Source organism: Pterocles gutturalis, unplaced genomic scaffold, assembly GCF_000699245.1.
Source record: "Pterocles gutturalis isolate BGI_N339 unplaced genomic scaffold, ASM69924v1 scaffold32725, whole genome shotgun sequence".
In the NCBI taxonomy this organism is placed as follows: domain Eukaryota; kingdom Metazoa; phylum Chordata; class Aves; order Pterocliformes; family Pteroclidae; genus Pterocles; species Pterocles gutturalis.
Window position 1 is genome coordinate 9,680 of NW_010144458.1, and position 20,005 is coordinate 29,684.

Here is a 20,005-nt window from a genome sequence, read left to right on the forward strand (position 1 = left end):
TATTAAATAGGAAATAAGATATGTGATGCTACTAGCACGCTTTGGCAGCAGCTTCCAGTTTGTCTTCAGAGAAGCAAGACCTTCAATGTTGTACTGAAATTTGGGGATGAAATACAAAAATACTTTTGGTTTCATAAGCCTATAACATTTTGATCCTAGCTACTAAGAAACAAACTCTAAAGTTTTTAAGGGTGTTCTAACGCAGTGACTTCCTAGGAATTTCTTAGTCTGAAGCATGTTTTGATGGCTATAAATGGGAGAGCGCATCATATGCTGCTTAATGCGATGTTACTTTATGCTGCAATTCGGTCACTGAGTTGGAAGCTCATTTAGGGCCTTGTAAGCAAAGTTGTCGAGCTTGGATCACCTGTGTTTTAACTTGTCCTTATGCACGGGGCGGGGTGGAGGGGAAGCTTCATTTTAAACTCAGCCTTCCCTTTTACTTCTCCTGTGTAGTATCAAGGCTTTTCTGTCCAAATGTTCCAGTTTTTATACCACTTTATGGGTGGGTGAAAATCTGCAAAGATTAACTCGAATGCTGGGTTGCTGCTCAAGGTCTTGAGGCTTTGTTTGAATAAGAGAAAAAAAAGAATTGCAACACTTCAAAGATATGGTCCAACCCCTCCCCATCCAGTAAACTGTAAAATCTCAGCAAACTGTTTTTATTGACACTAGAACTGTTTTGGTTTAATTTAAATCTCCTTAGATCAATTGCAGCTAAACTGAACTACATTATTTTGGAAACTCAGACTGCTGCATGGGTTAGCATCTGCTTATGCAATTGGCACCAACTCTGTTGCAACAGTAGGTCACCAACTGGTGTGAGGGCTTGATTAAGCTCTTGACTCTTCTGCTTCCACTTTCTTATCTCTAAAATGGGGACAACAGCATTTTCCAAAGCCCTTTTAAAGGGGAGTTGGCTACATTAGTCACCATGTATGTATTCAGATAGGAAGGAAGCCTAATCTGCTATTATAGATTATTCCAGTTTCTTAATTTCAGCTGATGCAACGTAAAAGTTGAAATACTTTTTTTTTTTTCCAAACAAAAAAAAGTGTGTTATAAGCATATTGGAACAGAAGCCCTCAGAATTAAGCTGTATTAATGAAAGCTACAAAATTGTCTGATAAGTCTTATTTCTGAATGAGAGTAAACGGAGGCCAAAGAAAAGCTGGAGCACTCAGCATCTGCAGAACAGCTGCAGTTCTCATGCAGCGGTAACCTTTAGTTAATTTGTCTTCAAAACATGTCTATGTGGAACTTGGGAAAGTGAAAAGGAAACAGTTCTATAATTGCATTAATCACAAGAGGAAGGGAATGCTGGTAAAGCACTGAATATGCTTTTCATCAAAATAGTTTATTAATTAGTTCATTAAACTGGAATCTAGTCCTGAAATTAATAGGGGAAAAATCCGTATCGACTGTTAAATTCTGTAGTTGTGATCTGTCAAAGCCGCCAGCTGCTTTTTCAAAACAGTTGGTGTTTATGTCCATTGCCCATAAGTGGAAAGGAAAAATTAAGTTAAGCAGCATTAGTTCATTCAAGCGTAGGATGTGCAAGTATCACAAATAGGTAAGCTTCAGTGTTCAGTTCTGCAATGACAAAGTAGTTCCAGTTAACTAATTTGCTGAATTATGAGTTTCACTTATTATTTAACTCTGCAGAAAGCCACAAAAAGGAAATAACCTCGTTGATCTCTTTCCATTAATATCCCTCACATTGTTTGTCCTATGAATTATGACTTATAGGAAAATTAACTGTCCATGCTATACATCATACACCAGCAAATCTTAAACAGTGCATGCTGTAAAAATATTGACATGCCTCCAAGAGGTTAATACTCCTACAAATTAGAACTTTTTTTCCAGAGGAAACAGTAACACCTATTTGTACTGCAGAATGGAGCAGAGTTCCATTTGTTCAAATGATTTATTTTTTTCAATGGGCTCTTACCACCTAAGTCTCACTTGACTTCACGTTTCATCCTAAAATAAAAACTATTTGAAAACTTGAGGGTTTATTGCAGTATTCATTCATTCTCTCATTACAGTAGTCTTCTTTTTCTGGGCAGGGAGGTCATTAATAAAGCATGCTGTTAGCTAGCTGTTGTGGCAAAGGGAAAGTTAGCAGCAGGACAGCAAGGGTTGGTAGTGAGTGGGAACTTAATTTAACTGTAATGGTTCAATTTCCCAAAAAAACCTCAAAATTCACCAGGTAGCAGCGTAGGACTGTTTGATCTCTGATCTTTGTGGCTTTAAATTCTTCTGGGCTTTCTCACAAGGGCTTGATTGCATGCTCAATTTCATTTCCAAGAGTGAAAACTGCCCATGTAGCCGGGAGAGAGTTTATTATTATTACACACTTAAGATAAATAAACAGCAATAAATACTTCCAAAGACCTGACTACTCACAGCTTTTCTGTCAAGTCCCATGAGCGATGCTGGCTTGGGCTCAGCTTACCTTGGGGAGGAGGAAGGGGTGTGTGCTTCGGGCCAGCCGTGTCTGGGCTGAACATCCTTTTGGGGCCTTATTCTTCAATTTACTGCCTGAAAACTGAAGCCTCAGACTTGGGCATTCCTTTCAGTAGAGGTAGTTTGGGAAAGCACTGGGGAGTTTCCATGAGGCTAGAGCAAAAGGAAAAACACAGAACTCGGTGCGGGCTGTGAAATCAATAAGCGTTATCCAAACCCCCGCTGGGCAGAGTACAACAGGTTTCCACAAACACACATGTACACAGTGTGGGGATTTTTTAGAAAATGCTTGTGTGTCTTTTGACTGAAAATTTCACAAACTGCCTATTTTTAAAATACTGTTTGTAAAACAGAGGTTAATGACAGAAAGCTGGAGGATATGTAACTCTTGCTGTGCTTTTTACAAAACAGAAGAGCAGAGACCTCCCCTTCCTCGCTCCCCCGCCCAGTTGTGTAGTGTTTCTGCTGCAAGCCTTGATTATAGTGTTCTGTTTCTGTTATCAGCTGGAATATTTTCATGCAAAATTTGCCTAATCTGAAGAGGATAGCTCTTGTGTTACGTCTACAGCTACAGACATAAACAGCCATCTGTAAACCTTCAGGAGAGCAGCACTTTATACAAGAAACAAGCTCAAATTATCATTCCCAAATCACTCCTCTTGACTTGCACTCCTCTTAAATGTGGCCTTAAGATGGGGCTCCACAAAATCAGCAGGGCAATGTGTTCACTTTGTGGAATCACTAGTGGACTCAGGAAACAACATGTATTTTATGATGCTTGAGCTTTAATTTAAACTCTTGTTAGAAGTTTGCCAGGAAAAGATATAAATCAAACTGGTGCCGCAAAAGTTTTGGTGTTCTGTTTATCAGTACGGTTGTTTCTTTCTGAGTAATTTGTTTTACTCTTTAGCATTTATCTCTTGCCTGCTCTGCATCGTGTCAATCCTTGAGAAAGAACTCCTGCATGCCCTTGAATGGTGCCACAGAACACAGTGGAGTTGTTTACTCTTCCTCACAACTTCTGTCTGAAGAACTCGGCTCTTACTAAGAGATGATTTTACTGTAATGTGCTTCCTGATGCATTATAATTGTAATGAGGATTTAGGATGCAAAACCTTACCTGTAACACCACATTGTAGAAATATTTACACTAAACTAAGCCAACCACTGTTACACTGGATCTTGGTTTAGACAGCGAGGTTCATCTACACTACCATGCTGAACGCTTTGATTAAAAACTCTTGTGTAGGTTGAGAACCTGTGCGAATTTACAGCTTAACCTCACTCATGCCCAGGTTTTTTGTTTTGTTCTTAAACCAACACTGGGTTTTGGTTTAAATGGCTTTTGTCTGTGGTCTTGCATTGTAGTTTCTGATGTGGTACAAAAGAAAGCAATGCTATCTCCTCTCAGCTTTTAGTTTTGCAGTACAAGTTGTTTTGGCTGACCCTGAATAGTCTCCTCGTTCCTTTAGCCCTTGTCTGCCTCTGTTCCCATTTCTTGAAGGTGGGTGACCAGAATTACAGAAATCGCACCAGCTAAGTTTCACCAGTGCTTTGCAGAATGACAGCAAGACATCAGGAGAGGGATTTCAAACACCTAGCTGCTTTGTGAAGTTCTCCCCTTTTGGTTTTTATTCATGTGCCTCTGTTGAGATGCCCGAACTGTATGGCTGGACTGAGATGTAATGAAAAGGATGTATTCCCCTTGCATTTACTGCTGTAGGTTATGACAGCACTTTAATGTCAGAGAACGGGAGAGGCAGAATAAATCGCAGTGAGTGATAAGGGCATCTTAAAGCTGCCTTTAAAAATACCCAATTTTTGCACTGTGGTTTTTCATTGAGATATGTTACCCCTGAAACTAAAGCAGTAATGATTTCATGTATGGTTGGCCGGGACTGTTTGCAGGCCTCTCAAATCAGCTGAGCAATAAGTCTGAAAAAGGTTGTTTATATGTTGAAGGCATGTAGAAGTCTTTAATGTCACCAGATTTACAGGGTGCCCAAGTAAACAGATAATATGAATGAGAGGTCTGGTGCCATCCTTGCTAGTGTCTGAAATGATGCCAGTAAATGACTCTCAAAGATACAGCTAGTGTATCTTTGCTTTTGCTTTTTTTAAGCTTACAGCACTGCTGGGGCTTATCACAACCCAGGTGCTATGTGTATAAGACCTTATCTTCTCTAAATAAAATTGATGACAAAACCTATATTGCTTTCAAGGGCAATGAGGTCCAATGTCAAGACAGAAGTTCTGGAACTTTCCTCTTCAGGCTGATTGAAGGGTAGATTCAGGACATGGCATAGACTGAAGGAGGAAGTTGTGGTAATTAGATAAATGTGAAGTTGTATTTTGCTAGTCTGATCTCTCTTGTGGAAGGATATAATTCAGCTAAGTCAGATGGTTTTCCTGGAATTAGTGTTTTTCTATTAATTTTCAGATACTGCACAAATTAGGAAGCTAGGAGGGTTAAGTGGTACATTTGTTCCCCGCCCACTTGTTTGTCCCACAGGAGATAATTCTCTCCATGTCAATGGTGATTATTTCCCAGGATATTTTCCATTAACTTTAAAACTCTCAGCCCTTGTTCTCCATGCCAAGGGACAAAACGAAAAAACAAAAACAAACCGAGAAAGAGTGCACATGCATCTTGGGAAGCATGATGTCCTCAGGCAAGCTCTCTCGATTAGGTTTATTACTCAGCTGTAACTTTCCATGCAAAACTCAAAAATACAAATACATTTGGTGAAGCTTGTGTTCACGCTGGTGGGAATGAAGAAGTGATGGTGCTGGTTCCCAGTGTTGATGGAGCAAGGGATCTTGCAGTACATTACGGCAATACTAGGACTTCGTTTCTTCAAGTAGAAGCAACCCTAAGGACTTGCTGTAGCTATAGTGGAATTTATTCCAGTGATCAGGATTTCCATCTATATGAACTACTAAAGTGCTCGGCACATGAATGTTGGGTTTTAATTGGTGGGGGGGAAGAGGATGACCAAGGCAGGGGGATGGAGGAGAAAGGAATATGCTGTATTTCTGACGCTGGCACTACAGATGTGCCCCAGATATTTATCCTCGCTTCTTCTGTATCCTGTTTCATCCTGCTCATGCTTGGTCTAATTTTTGATCATATTTCCAAGCAGGGAATAGCTGGCACAATTATTTACCTTCTCTATTCCCAAGCAATAATATGGAATTAATTTGACGGTAGACTCACAAATTGTTTCCACTGGACTCTATCCTGAGGCCTCCAGACTCATAAATATTAGCCACAATTAAATTTTTATGAGACTTTCAGGTTCAAGCAAGTACAAAGATGGTTCTTTTCGTCTCCTCTAAATTAATGATTTATTACATGGCCTTCAGATAACAAGCTAAAGCCAGGGTAGAGAATGTATCTTCTAATTTTGCGTGTAAAAACCTTTCCCCCCCCTTCTTGCCTCTGACTGATTAGAGCTATTTCTGGTTAATAAATTGCAATTGTGCTTCAAGAGCGTGATTTGTTCTGCCCAATACAGGTTAATTAACAGATTGCCTTTCTGAAGGATCACTTAGTCTGACTAAATTCGAAAAATAAGAAAACAAATGAGCACTTAAGAGTGAAATAACAAGTGTGCCTATCGGTGGCAGGTGTGCATTCTCTGCCCTTGTTTTTTTTTGCCAACTAGGAAGCACATAGACTAAGAGAAGGCGGTGGCAAGAAGAGACGCTAGCGCCTGTAGTACTGCCTTTAGTGAGAATACCCTTTGCAGGTTAAACAAATTATTTCCTCTCTTCACCGGGTTGTCAACGTCAGCAGTTATGGATTAAGAAAGCTTGATGCTTGGTCCTTGTTACAAATTTTAGCTTTTTTATATTGTTCCCCCCAACACTTGCAGAAAGGTAAAACAAAACCCAGGAAGTGCTGAGACTTATTTAAGCTTTCACTCTGTTCCTTTTGAGAGTTAGTCCACTGAAGAACTTCCTGCATTATTTAACATGCGTAATTCGTGGTGTGTTAAAATAATGATGCCAGAGGGGTGAAAAAATTGCTGTCATCAGTGCCTGGGAGAAGGTAGGGAAAACTTTCCACTTAGCAGAATATAAAGAAGGTCTCTTCTGCAAGGTCAGGGTGGATTTTTAGGCGATTAGCCTAAAAAATGTAGGGACCTGTGACAGTCTTACCTCCTCAGCTTTATTTATGATGGTGTTGCATCCAAGCACAAGTGCTTTTGAAGAACTTTGCTCACAACTTTTCTTGAAAGTCCTGTGTGTGCAGTGGTACACTAACCCATAGCAAGGATGCTGTTGTTTAAATTCTCTCTGCACGTACAGGTTATTCGGGGATTGGGTAGCATGAATTTTAACAAGCACAGCTAACCTGCTATAACTTCAGGTGCAAATAGGAATTCATCGGCTTATCCAACAAACTCTTTCGCAGAGATATCTCAGAGCTCACTGTTGAGCAGTTCCAGTTTGCTTTGGGATATTTGTGTCCTTCCTCAGTTCTGAGCACTTAAGCCTCAGGTGAAGCTTTCTCAGAACTACACCAAACAGTGAATATTTTCCAGCGTAAAAAGATGTGTATAGGGTTAAGATGTAAATGCTTTTTAGTCCCTCTTCAAGCTCAGTCATGTTTTTTGAAGGACATACACAGGCTTTCTTTACAGCAGAGTGATGCAGTTGTGTAGTCAAGAGTATTTTCCCTCTGTAGAGAAAATGTTTCTCTACGTTTTGCAGTAACCTGCATGCCTAACTGTGTTTAGTGCTGTGGTAGGAAGGTGTTCTTACCGGACAGCTGTTCTGCTTTCCTGGCTAATCCGTTAATTTAGAGGAATCTGCAGCTCTAATCCATGGCTTTTTTCATAGCTTGTAGTTAATTGCTTTCATTGGAATCTGGTTTCAAAGGCTGGTACAAGACAATATATCCCACTCTGTGCTTTCTCCATCTAATAAAACTAGCAAGGCTGCTTTAAAAAAAAAAAAAAAAGTGCTATGCACATTCAAGTCTAGGAACAGGAGTTTCCCCAACACTTTAAAAAAAAAAAAGAAAATCAATAAAGAATTGTGGAAAAAATGGCCTAATTAAGAAATCAAGACCAAGACACATATAAAAAGCCCTCTGAGTGTGCTGTATTCTGAACTAACAGGCACAAATGATGTCTGGTTTGCTGTCCTGTTACATAACAAAACTATGCAAAGTGCAAACCAGGCATGTATTTACGTGCATTCTTTAAATATCAGGCTTAGATGTAGGGACAGCTCTGTATGAAGTGGCATGTGCTGGAGGCTCTGTTAGGGAAGAAAAGGTATGCTTAGATGGAAGTCCAAGTTGCTGACAGACTGAAGCTGAGTGTAATGAAGGGAAAGCAGTAGAGTCTTGGTTCTGTAATTCATTTATGCATTGAGAAGCACTGTTGCATGAATAGAATGAAACACTGAGAAGTTGGCTGGATAAATGAAGAATCAACAAGGTTAGCTAAACTTTCTCCGCAGAGCAAGTTCAATCTTGTTTTTTAATCTTTTGGATAAAATGTGGTATCTGCAGTGCATTTGACCTATATATGTAGGTTTCTGTTTTGTGTGCTAAGATACTAGTGGATCATTTAAAGTTACTCTTAACAAATTGAAATAACTTTTATAATTGCCTTGTTTAAAAAAAATAACCACTGATATGTTGAAGCAGTTAAAAAGAAGAGTTGAGGAGATCTTTAAGAAGTTTTCCTTTCTCTGAAGTCCATGGAAAACTGACAAGATAACATTCTATTTGCTGTACCGGTAGGAGTGTGAAAATACCATTTCATTCTGGATTAGATCTTGCTGTTGCTGGAAAGAAAACCCTCCCCTGAAGTATGTAGACCCATATTTTGCCAGGATTTTTTTTTCCCAAGTGGGAATTTTCAAAACTTTGCCCTTTGATAGAAACTGTATTTTAAGATTAAACTGTTGATTGAAAAATGCAAAATATGTTTTTACTTGCAATAGTACTTAATCAACCATTTCATAAATGCGGTATATGACAGCAAGGGGCAAAATTCTCCCCTGCTATTTGTAGTTGATCTATGCAGGAATGTAAACACTGGGACTAACACTTGCTTTCCAGGGTTTGATTTTATTTTTGTTCTAGTTGAATTCGTAGATAAGGGGGAAGGGAACCTGTATACCCATATTGATCTCTCTAGCTTTTTGGGTGATGTTCATTTAGGCTTTTGGTTAGGTTTACTCTTTCATCTGTCAACACCAAGTATGAGGGTTGTGGGGTTTTCATTCTTTTAGAAGTTATTTCCTCAGTGACTATTTCCTATTTTTTGTCTCAATTTCAGCGTTGGCCTGGTGATAGGTGGCTACTGGCCATAACCCCATTGTGCTATTAGAAAGATTGTTTCTGCTTCAGATTTTACATTTGATAAAATAGACTGTATGAGTTCTAGGGTTAGCAAGAGTCTTGGAGAACCTCCCAACTCTTAGTGTAGGGCAGCTGGGAAGGAAACAACTGCAGATTCACTCCGATGTGCTCGGTTAATTGGGAATTGGACCTGTGTCGTCAGCTCATGTCCTCTTTCATCAAGGTGGAATTGATTCAATCCCACCATCTTTCTCTAATGCAGGTGCTGCTGACTCATATCCTGCACCGCTTGCCCCAACCACCTTCCAGCTCGACCCTCTGCATAGATCAGTAAAACTTTCACAGGTTAGCAAGACACACAGGGGTGTTGCCCGTTAGACCCAGACAATACGGTTCACTTGTCTTATTTTTCTTTCTACAAAAAAGGTCACAGACCGTTGCTCACAGAAGTGAAGGAGGAAATCCAGGACTCAGCTGAAAGACTTCTTTTTACATCTGGCATGGTTCTTGTCCTGACAAACATGAAATTCATATTGTGAACACAGATAATGCTGAGAGGGAAATGAAAGGTCAGCTATCCCAAGTCCTGCTGGTTAGCACAGTCCTGCAGAGACTGTCAAGTGGCTAAGGCGGCCCGAAAGGCTTGTTGGCTTGGCCCGGCACACTGGCCCTGGTCGGATGCCAGCATGTTTCAGGCAGCTGGGAACTCAGAGTCCACGTGAGCAATCAGGATAAGCCTGTCATTACACTAGAGACAGGGGTGGAAAAAAAAGGATGGCGGGAGCAACAAGACTGTGCTTTTCTGGTGACTTTGGGCTGCTCTGGAGCGGTGGATAGTTACTACCATCCTTTCCTGCGAATTCTTGCCTTGAGCTGATCACATAGTGAATATGCCAGGTGCCGCGCGGCTGGCAGAAATACGCGTGGCCAGGTAGGGTGCCGCTGTTCTGTATTCTAGGCTGTGGGGTTTTTTGTTTTCTAATCCACAAAGGATTTCTTTTTTTTTCGCTACAAGAAGCAATGAGCTTTAATTTCTCTGTGCACAGACACATGTATAGCAGCCCTCCTGAAGATGATATTGGAATAGCTGCTCTTTCTGCTGCCTTGATGAAACCATTTAACCTTATGTGTATTCGCTCGCCTTTCTGCAGCTCTGCCTCGTCGTGTCCTTGGCTACCAAAGTGTGCATCGTGGCATAGCAAGATTTTCTTAGCAGTAGTGGAGCTGTCTTTGGAAGTGGAGGCTGGGAAGAGAGGCAAAATATTTTAGTATCAAGAATATATAGGCTAATATGAAGGTTTTGGAGAGCTCAAACAGAAAATTTTAATAAATCGTTACATGTATACACCTCATATATCTAGACATGACAAGTAATTGGGGGGAAGAAAGTTTCTTTGAGTTTTACTCATTGGTAAAAACATTAGTTGCATAGTTGGCTTCTCTTTAAAAAACCCCCAAGCTGCCAAGATACTTTAGTGAGGAAAATATTTTCTCTGATGCACAGTATCCTCCATTCAGTCAGGACACATTGCGGGGGGAGGTGAGGGGGAAAGCAGTTGGCTTTAAATATATTTTTTCATTTTTTTTCTTTTTTCTTTCTCTAACTTCTATAACCCAAAACAACAGGTTATGGCATTTGTTATAGTAAATATATATTTGTTGCTTAAAACCTAGACACACAAAGTTATTCAATAGCTGAGCTATGACAACAGTCAGCCAGGATTTATTTTCCTAGTTTGACACTGAATCTACTGCTTTTGATCGAGCTAGAAAATACTTAAAAATTTGGACTGTGCATGTGAAATAGCTTCTGCTGCTTTTAATACGCAAGCACGATGTCAAAGTGCAATATGCCAACAGGACAGGGAATTTCTGGCCATGGTGACTGTGTTGCCTGTCTGCATGACGAGTCTGAGGAAGTTGTTTTGTCAATCCAGCTGTGACCACCCACAGACTTCTTTCCTTCGAAAGGGATACTGACTGAGAGGGTTTCTTCTCTCTTTATTTACATGTAACCCTGAGCCAGTATTATCTAGGTCAGCAGAACTTTGTAATGTGCATCTGACCTGAGAGTCTTAACATGTGACTCAAATTTTTTTATTGCTGGAAATATAAACATTAACAATTAAATATGTTTTGATTGCATTGAAAAATCTGATTATTATAAACAGCAGATTGCTACTGTAACTTTATAGCTGGAGCCAGAAAAGCCAGATAACTGCAAAAACCGTGGGGGACAAGTAGAAAGGTGTGCAATTTGCATGGCATGGATTTTTAATTTTTTTTAATTTTTAAAGTAATTTAGGAGTTACTTTAAACCTTTTCTTGAGTTTTTTTTTTTAAAGCCATGAAAAATGTACATACAGCTTATTGTACCTATTTGTTTTGCTCTGTTGCTGCTGCATTTGTTTAAAACTAAAATCTGCTTCAAGATGAGCAGCAGTATAGAGTTTCATCTGATAATTATAAATGTAAACCTTATTACACTGGACAATTTTATCATGATTGGCCAAATTGTCAGTATTGTATGTACCCATAATTAGATAACTACTCCACAGTTTTCTGGTTTCTTCAAATTTTATAAAGGACTTGGATGTCAATGTGAAAAGAGGTTGCTGTTGAAGCTTTATTCCTTGTAGGAAGGTCTTTAAAGTACTTGGTAGATTTGTAATTCTCAGTGATTTTTCTCTGTATGAAACGTTTACATCCCCAATAAAAGAACTTGAGAAAGAAGCAAAATTACTCCATGTTCCTTCAGAGTGAGGACAAAGCCTAGAAGTCCTGAAAGGATGCATCAGTTATTGCTCTAATAGACTGCTTTTGGATGCAGCAGCCAGCTGTGATTGTCCTTTATGTATGTGGCAATACTTTGAGGGCAGAATGAAAGCCACTGGTTCTGATTTCAGCCTTAATAGTTCAATTACATCCCCTTTCTTAGGGAGAAACACTTAGGGTTTGCAAAAGAGATTCATTCATGCTACTGGGAGAAGCTTAAAACTACCATTAGACTGATGTGTCAGCTCTCCAGGGAATGCTTTGAGTGACTTGGGGGGCTTCAGTCTCTTCAAAAGTGACCTGGCACTGAGCAATATCTGGCTGTTCTTTTAATAGGTAGCAGGGTGCCTGTGGGGCAGGATCTGTTGCATCCGTTTATATAGCCTGTTTATTGTCTTGTGTCTGTAGCCTGGCCTGTCTGTCAATCTGTCTGTCAGTACCCCAGAAGTCCTTTTTCTTTCCTGTTGCTCATTGTTATCAGACCCAGTTAATCCTTATTAAAGTATCTAGGATTTCACGCCAAGTATTAAATTATTCCTATTTGATATGCAAAACCTGTATCACCACTTTCTTGCAGTCCTTAACTGTTAGAATAACATCACTAACCATGTGTGGATCCATGCACCAACCAGTACACGATGAGGGCCACCCAGCTGGAAAGCAGCTTTGCAGAAAAAGGACCTGGGGATACTGGTGAGGCCACACCTGGAGTGCTGTGTCCAGTTCTGAGCTCCCCAATACAAGGGAGACATGAGGCATGCCAGAGAGAGTCCAGCAAAGAGTCACAAAGATGATAAAGGGACTGGAGGATGCTCTAGTCCTCCTATGAAGAAAGGCTGAGAGAGCTGGGACTGTTCAGCTTGGAAAAGTCTCAGGGGGCTCTAATAAATGTATATAAATAGCTGAAGGGAGGGTGTAAAAGAATATTTTCTTCTTTTCCTAGAAAGAAAATGAAGCCTTGTGCACTTGTTCATGCTTACAAAGGCAGAAGGTGATAGTTCTGTCCCTTTTTTCCTTCTGGCCAAGAAGCCAAAGTAAAATGGCATATTCCACATCCCTAGTGATGCTAAAGCTCACTTGCAGGCAGTTTCCAATGTGCTTGTTCCCTTAGTTATATATTACTTCTCCAGGGACTAAATGTCATTCTGTTGTGATCCATTTTACGTTGCGGTGGTATTGATCAAATTTCAAACGTCACCATCCCTCCTGCTAATACAAGGACAGCTAAGATGGGGCTGCTGCCTATTGCAAGCTTTTAAGCCACCATAGAGACTTGCCCTAGCAAACCTTGATAGACCAGCAGAAAAAAGAATTTGAATAAATGCGCTAGTATGTGGTTTCCCAATTAGGGATAACCTTGTTGCTGTTCTGCCCTTACCCCCAGCAGAAAATGGAGAAGTAGAATACACAGACATAGGAACATATCTGTAACACCTGTGTGGGTCTATGGCTTCTCCTTGTTATTTTCATATTTATTTTGAGGACTTTTCAGCCCTACTGTTACTCATATAGAGCGGATGCAAGTGGCATGTGCCCAAAGCATCTGAGAGAAACTCCCCTCCTTTGCCCGAAGGAAATTTAACTAGTTCTTGTAATATCTGGTAAATCTTGGGTGAACCTGGTCATCAGAGGGTTAATAAAAATGTCACCAAGCCCAGGAAACACAAGGAGGTTTGTCTGTGGGGAAGTACCTGCGAATGGAGCAAATTGTCTGCTTGATGGTGTTCCAGTGGCACCGAGGTTTCTACTTGGGTTCATGTCATCAGATGGATTCCTTTTCTGTGTGTCTTGAATCTCCCTCTGCCATTGCAAGTCTGTTTACTTTCAGCAATAGCTCCAGGGACTCTAGATCATCTTTTCCTTTGTCATTTGCCAAAATGCAGCATTGGGCTGGTGGGGAGTGAGGGAGGAGAGGAGGTTTGATTCCTGTGAGGCAAAAATCAGAAAAGAAGGTCCTGCCTTTATCAGTACCAACTGTCATGCCGTGGGGTTTAAGGCAACCTGTAAATTCCAAGTTCGTCAACTATTTGCAGCTTTGCAATTTGTGCATACTTGAAAAAGGTGTTTTCCAAATGACGTCTTTCAAGACATTAAGAACACTTGCACCACCTACCCTCTTCTTCCTCTCCCTCCTTGCCCCCTGTTTTCCCATCCAAAGGCTTTTTTTTTTTTTTTTTTTAGAGCAAATTTTCTGTAGTTTAAGAAGTCCAGCACAGGCAACCTGAGGCATTGTGTATTCTAGGAAATGAAAATAAAGGCATCTCTGACATTGTCTAACAGATTCGCCAAGCAAAAAAAAAACCTGTATTTGCTGCTCGGTTGTATAGTGTCTACTCACATTATTTGTTGAAGCCAAAATATTTGATTATTTCAGTATGGGCAAAAGTTATGCTGCCTGTGGAAAGGCAGCTACGTGTTTCCCACTGCCCCAAAGCTATCTAAGTGCGTTTTGTGACCATCTTTGTTCCTGCAGCTGGGGTGTGTACAGTGCATTCCGGCTTACTGCAGGCATAAAGGGACTTAAAAGACTAGACTGTAGATAGCAGATAATCCTGTGCTAATAGCAGATAGCTGTGTGCAAATAGGGACAGGAGGAGGGTGGCAGCTTTGGCTGCGGAGTATTTGTGATTCTCTATATAAAAGTGTTTCTCTAACTTGGAGAGCTGGCCGTCTCTACCCCCAAATGTTCACTGTCTGGGCGTGAAGGGCTTACTCAGTCCAGCAGCTTCTTCCCCTTGGGTCTGGGCCCCCTTTCACACCTCCAGACCTCAAAGGTTGGCGGATGGAAATGTAACTGTACAGACTGGGGAAACTGAGCTCATCAGCTCAGACCGAAGGTGGAGTAATGCGATGAGATAATGGCCCGGTGACAGTGGAAACAGATACTTCGGTGCGTCTCTATGACATCAGTTGCTCTGTGAGGAAATAACAATAAAAGAAAAAAATCCAAGTGCACTTCTAGCGTGGAAAATGACTGGAGGAGTGGTGTCTGATAGAACATTTAGTGCTGCGTTGCGGGGCTGTGGAAGAAGTCAAGGAATCTTTTCAGGGATAATCGATCACAGATTGTGTCTGTCAGGTCTTTTGGGGCTTTTAAGAAGTTCATCTGCAGCCCATCATGGAAATGAATGAAGTTACTTTGGTCTTGACTCAGATGAACTCTTGTGATCCTTTGTAGCTGCCTCAAATGCTTTTGCTTTTTTTTTTTTTTTTTTGTAGGGGGGGGGAAGGGGATGGCATTGAGTGTTTACTTGTCTGCTCTCAACCTCCCCATTTTAGGGCTACTTCTGACTTCAGCACTACTTTCTTATGACACGTACCTGCCGTGGCGAGAACTCCTCTCTATATCCCTTTCTATCCAGAGCCTGGAGGCTATGGAAAGACACTGCATGCAGTTCTGCTCACACTTTGAGTTTACCAGGAGAAAAATCTGGTTCTGTACCTTCGTTCACTTTCAGTGCTTTTCCTTTTATCTTCTGTAATAGCTTGTGTGTTGAAAGTGCATTTTTAATTAAATTGTTTGCATCTTGTATATGCACAATACATTCACTTTGATGGCATTTTTATTACAGTAGGAGGGTGGTGATATGTAATAAGTCTCAAGAATAATTAAAACCTGTGTTAACTTGTGTATGTTTTCAGTAGTGACTGAACTTTGTGTTCAGTCTCTGCTGGGTCCAAGAGCAGATCTTAATCAAGAAGGAAGGAAGGGGTGACGAGGGAAGGAAGAGTTGGTTGTAGGCACCTCTATAAGTTCTTACTAGTTTAAGATAAACCTCACCTGTCACGTTTATTAAAAAAAAAATATATATATATTGCCTCCAGTTTTAAGTATTTAGCTCAAAATAGTTTTTGTGTTCAACATTTTTTGAGGAAGAAACACAGAATGGGGGATAATGGTATGAATCAACTTTTAGAGATACCTTCACCTCTCCTGTACATGGATGTAGCCTCAGTTTTGTTCGGACAACCTTGGTTTACACCAAAGGGAAAAAAACTGAGTAACCCGAGAAGGTTTTAACTGCAGCATGATGTGACAGAGCGAAGATTTAAATAATTGGGGATTTCTAGGAGACAATATGATAAATTGCTTTTCTCTTTGAGGAGGTACAAATACATATCAGAACTGGCAAGATGCCTGATTTTGATCTGAAACTTTGACTTTCTGCACTAGTCATGAAGGTTTTTTTTTTATTAATGCATTTTCTACAGTCTAGTTTTGGAAAGGCAGGGGAGGCTGGGTCTTCCAAGTCCCTTTTTACAAAAGGTGAAGATGGTTAATAATTCTTGAGCACCCGAAGACCTGAACAGATGTTTAAAAATGGACTTGCTGAGTCTGTGGAAATGCCAATATCTATACGTGCTTCCCTAAAACATTGTAAATGAGGGCTTTGTGTTCTAGATGCATGGCACACTAGATTCAAAGATGGGATAAGAAAGGGGCCTGATTTGAGGACAATGATTACAGTCCTGTTGCATGGAATACTTTGGAAAAATGTTAATTTGCCTGGCTTTGCTGAAAAGTAAAGTTTTACGCTTCCTTGTAGATGGTTTGACTTTGCCAGGGACAGCAGGTGAATTAACATTAATCACACGAGCTTTGCCAAGGATTCTATGACGTTCTGCTCATACCCAAGTCAAGCTGAGGCATGTACCAGTGTTTTGAAATGGATAGTAGTTCTGAAGATGTCCGTAATATTAAACCAAATTCAAGAACTGCACTGGAGGTTAAATGCTAGTTCAGTCTGGAGGAGTGTGTTTGGTCTCTGGAAGAGATCCATTTGGGTTAAACTGGTAAATCAAGTAAAAGCTTATCTAATTAAAACCCCCTATTTAAACATCAGAGCACCTGCACTGCTTTTTCTTAGGTGGAGCAAGTTTTTAATGTTTCATAGAATTATTGTTGGCGAATGTACTAGGCTAGCCTTCACAAAAAATGTGATTATTTTGAAAGTACGAACAAAGGGGGAAACCCTGAGAGGGACAGACCCTTCTTTTTCAGGCTGCCGGGATTTTCCAAGAATGACTGAACTGTTTTCTTCCAGGTTGTGTCAAATGCTGCTGGACAGGGGGTTGCCATCACTGGGAATAATACTTTCAACAACTGGAATTGGCCTAATGCTGTGATCTTTGCTGCTACTGTGATCACTACAATCGGTAAGTATTTATTATATCAACTTCCCTAACGGTAGTTTTCTGTGTGGTCTAGTGTATTTGTACTCCATTTATGTGTGTCAAGCTAGCCACTGCATAAAGTCACCAGGGATGGAGTTGCCTAGAGTACACGTTCACCCACAGGCTCATAGAGGAAAAAAAAAAAAAAAGGTTCTGGGCACTTTCTCCGTGGGTGTACAGAAGAGAAATGTGTGCCTTTCCAATAAGTAACAGATTCAAGGTGCTGTTGGGGATGACAGGTGTCATTTCAGTTCAATTGATTCCTGCACTTAAAGTTCCAAATCATAAAATCCCAAAACAAAAGCATTACGACACTTTCCGTTACGCTAATATTAAAGCATGTGCATATGGAGTTTTTGTATAGCTGTCCTGTTGCTCACGTGCATTGTTCTTGGCTCACAGAACAACCTGAACTTACAGTACACAGTAGAACAAGTGTTGTCTCCTGAATCTCACTACTGATTTGTACTTGCAAAACCCTCTGCATTGCAAGACTTCTTCCCCCTTTGATGTACGGATTTTCAGAGATCAATATCATCTGCCTTCCGCTTTTACGGAAAAATCTTTGCTACATGGTATTGCTGCACCCTTGCTTCACCTACAATGCAAAAAGAACAGGAGTGCAAAATAAATAGAGAAGGCTGGAGGTATACAAAAATGGAAGTCTTGCTGTTAAACCATATGTAGTATTTTGGTTTTCTTTATTACTTAAAATTCATGATACCCAGCTTTTATGGTATAACTTACGACAAAAAGTTGAAGTCAGGAATACACCTAAATAAGAAAGCTGTGGCAGAAGTTCAGAAAATAGGTTGCTGATTTTAGAGCCCAAGTTTGTAATGCTTTGTTGGGGTCTGTGACCAGCAAAGAACTAAATTCCATCCAAATACCTTACTATGTCACAACTCACCTTGCACTTAACTCAAACTCGCCCTGGAAAGGTACCAGGTCACAAGTTGAATGGGTATAGTGGATCTTTCACATGGAAGTTAGCTTCAGGATGAATTTTGAGCTTTTATTCTATAAAAGTGATTCAATCAAGTTTTTAACTTTAACAAGCTTTTAGCAGTGCTGCTGAAGGTTGGGGAATCGTATTAGAAGTTTTGAGATAAGCTTTATTTCATATTTATCTCATCTTGTCAAGAAAAAAGATGCACAAAATCTAGGAAACACTTAAAACGCAGTAATCCTCTCAGCCTGCATTAATGGAGTACACGTTTGCTAGCAGAGAATTGGATGGCATCCAGATTCAGAAGATCAGCAGCTGCAGTAGACTAAAGCTCTTCTAGATGGTGAAGTAAGGAGCATCTGATACAGCAGAAGCCCACGCAATGTTGGTTTGTGCCTAGGTTTTGAATTCTCTGCAACAAAAACAGACCGTGCACATGCTTATCTCTTGTAGGTTACGGAAATGTTTCTCCAAAGACACCCTCTGGGCGTCTCTTCTGCATATTTTATGGGCTCTTTGGAGTTCCTCTCTGCTTGACATGGATCAGTGCTCTGGGGAAGTTCTTTGGAGGACGTGCCAAGAGGCTGGGCCAGTTTCTGACGAAAAGAGGAGTAAGCCTGGTAAGGCCCTGTCTTGTTTACCCTCATGCTGTGTATTTTTGATGCATGAATTAGACTTCTAGCTCTTAATTTACCTGCTAATCTTGGTAGTAAATGAACACTTGCCCAAATATGAATTTTCCCAAATGGTGTTGCATAGAAATAACTGAAAAGGGGAAGAGGTCTGATATGTTTGTTCTGCAAGAATTTTTAGCAAAATGAGATCCTCTAGAAACCTTTAATACTAAATATAGATCTTTAAGCTTCTGTGGAGACACATATATATCCTTACATTAGAAACCTGTAGGTCACATGTAGGTGAGGCTCCATTTCACAGACATTTCTGTGCAAACTCCTTTGGCATGGAAATAAGCTGTCCTGCTTCATTCCCACATGCTTCTGTGCTAGCACAGGTACCTCCTGCTGTGCAGTGAACCAACTGGAAAACAATGTTTTGTTCTGAGTTACTGGTTTGTGGGGTTTTTTTGTTTGTGGCTTTTTCTTGTGATTTTTGGTGGTGGTTTGGTTACCCCCCTACCCCTAAACAGTGAGTTCTTTCTGTCTCAGCTCAAACTCTGCACAGAGATGGGAGGCAATGCAGGGCCATCGTGCCTGGAGGACAGTGGGACTGGCTTAGGTCTTGGTTTCTGAATCAGAGCAAGAACTTTCTTGGTTCAGCACTTGAGAACAAAGTACGTGAAATGCATGTGTGTGCAGCTTTGTGCAGAGGTTACATCAGTGGCAAAGGGCAGGAGGCATAAATAGGAGAGAAGCATCTCAAACACTTCTGATCCTCTATACTCAAATGAATAAAAGAAAAATCAGAGGTACTGGCTGCTTTTTAGACTAGAGTTCTATGTCTGTATCTTACGCCTCTTGAGAAAATATCAGGAACTCTTTAAACTTTTCAAGTGTGTGAAAGAAAACTATAAGGAAATAATCTTTTTTTGAGCAAGTAGTTGTAAGAATAGTGAGTTCTGCATAAAGGGAAAAAAAATAGTTGTGTGTTTACTTCAGTCAGTGACTCCTAGTTATGGCTGATAAACTGTTAGCATAAAACTCTGAAATGTCTGATGCTGTCAGATGATGCTTGATGCCACGGATGGGAAAAGAAAATTTGGAGATCTTTCTCAGACTTTTTTTTTTTTTCTTCTTTCTTTACAGAGGAAAGCACAAATTACGTGCACAGCTATTTTCATTGTTTGGGGTGTCTTGGTCCATCTGGTTATTCCTCCTTTTGTCTTTATGGTGACTGAAGGATGGGATTACATTGAAGGCCTCTATTTCTCCTTCATCACTATCACCACCATAGGATTTGGAGATTTTGTTGCTGGTCAGTAATTGTATTTTATCTATTGTTTCACTACATGCATAGTGTGGCAATTCTGTTTCTAAACTCTAATTCAAAAAGGTGATTTCTGTGCTTCTCTGAAACATTTTGCCGAATAGAAAATTCTGTTAAAGCTGGGTACTGATCTAATGGACTAGATCTGGTTCTTCAGTTGTGGTTTAGGTACCTAAGGCCTTTATTGGGCTAAGTCTGGAGCAGAGTTCTGGAGTTTGTAACTCTTGCAGGTGCCCCGGCTCCCTATTTCAGGCAAGGAGCTATCCTATCCACTGTGCACGTTTGAATGGAATCAGTATACTAAGCCAGGCGCAGAAGTACTGGGCAGTGCTCTCTGTGTAGTTGTCTAGGACTAATCAGCAGGA

At 40.4% G+C, this 20,005-nt stretch overlaps 1 protein-coding gene across 1 annotated transcript in view; it reads left to right on the plus strand.

Moving 5' to 3' along the window:
* Nucleotides 1–16,617: 16,617 nt before the first annotated feature.
* KCNK5 (potassium channel, subfamily K, member 5) overlaps nucleotides 16,618–20,005 on the plus strand; it is a gene marked incomplete at its 5' end in the record, with an annotated part of 4,682 nt that continues 1,294 nt past the window's right edge. The window contains 3 exons of the mRNA XM_010085107.1: nucleotides 16,618–16,729; nucleotides 18,150–18,316; nucleotides 19,460–19,628. Coding sequence (XP_010083409.1) covers nucleotides 16,618–16,729; nucleotides 18,150–18,316; nucleotides 19,460–19,628 — 448 coding nt within the window. The remainder of the gene's footprint in view (nucleotides 16,730–18,149; nucleotides 18,317–19,459; nucleotides 19,629–20,005) is intronic.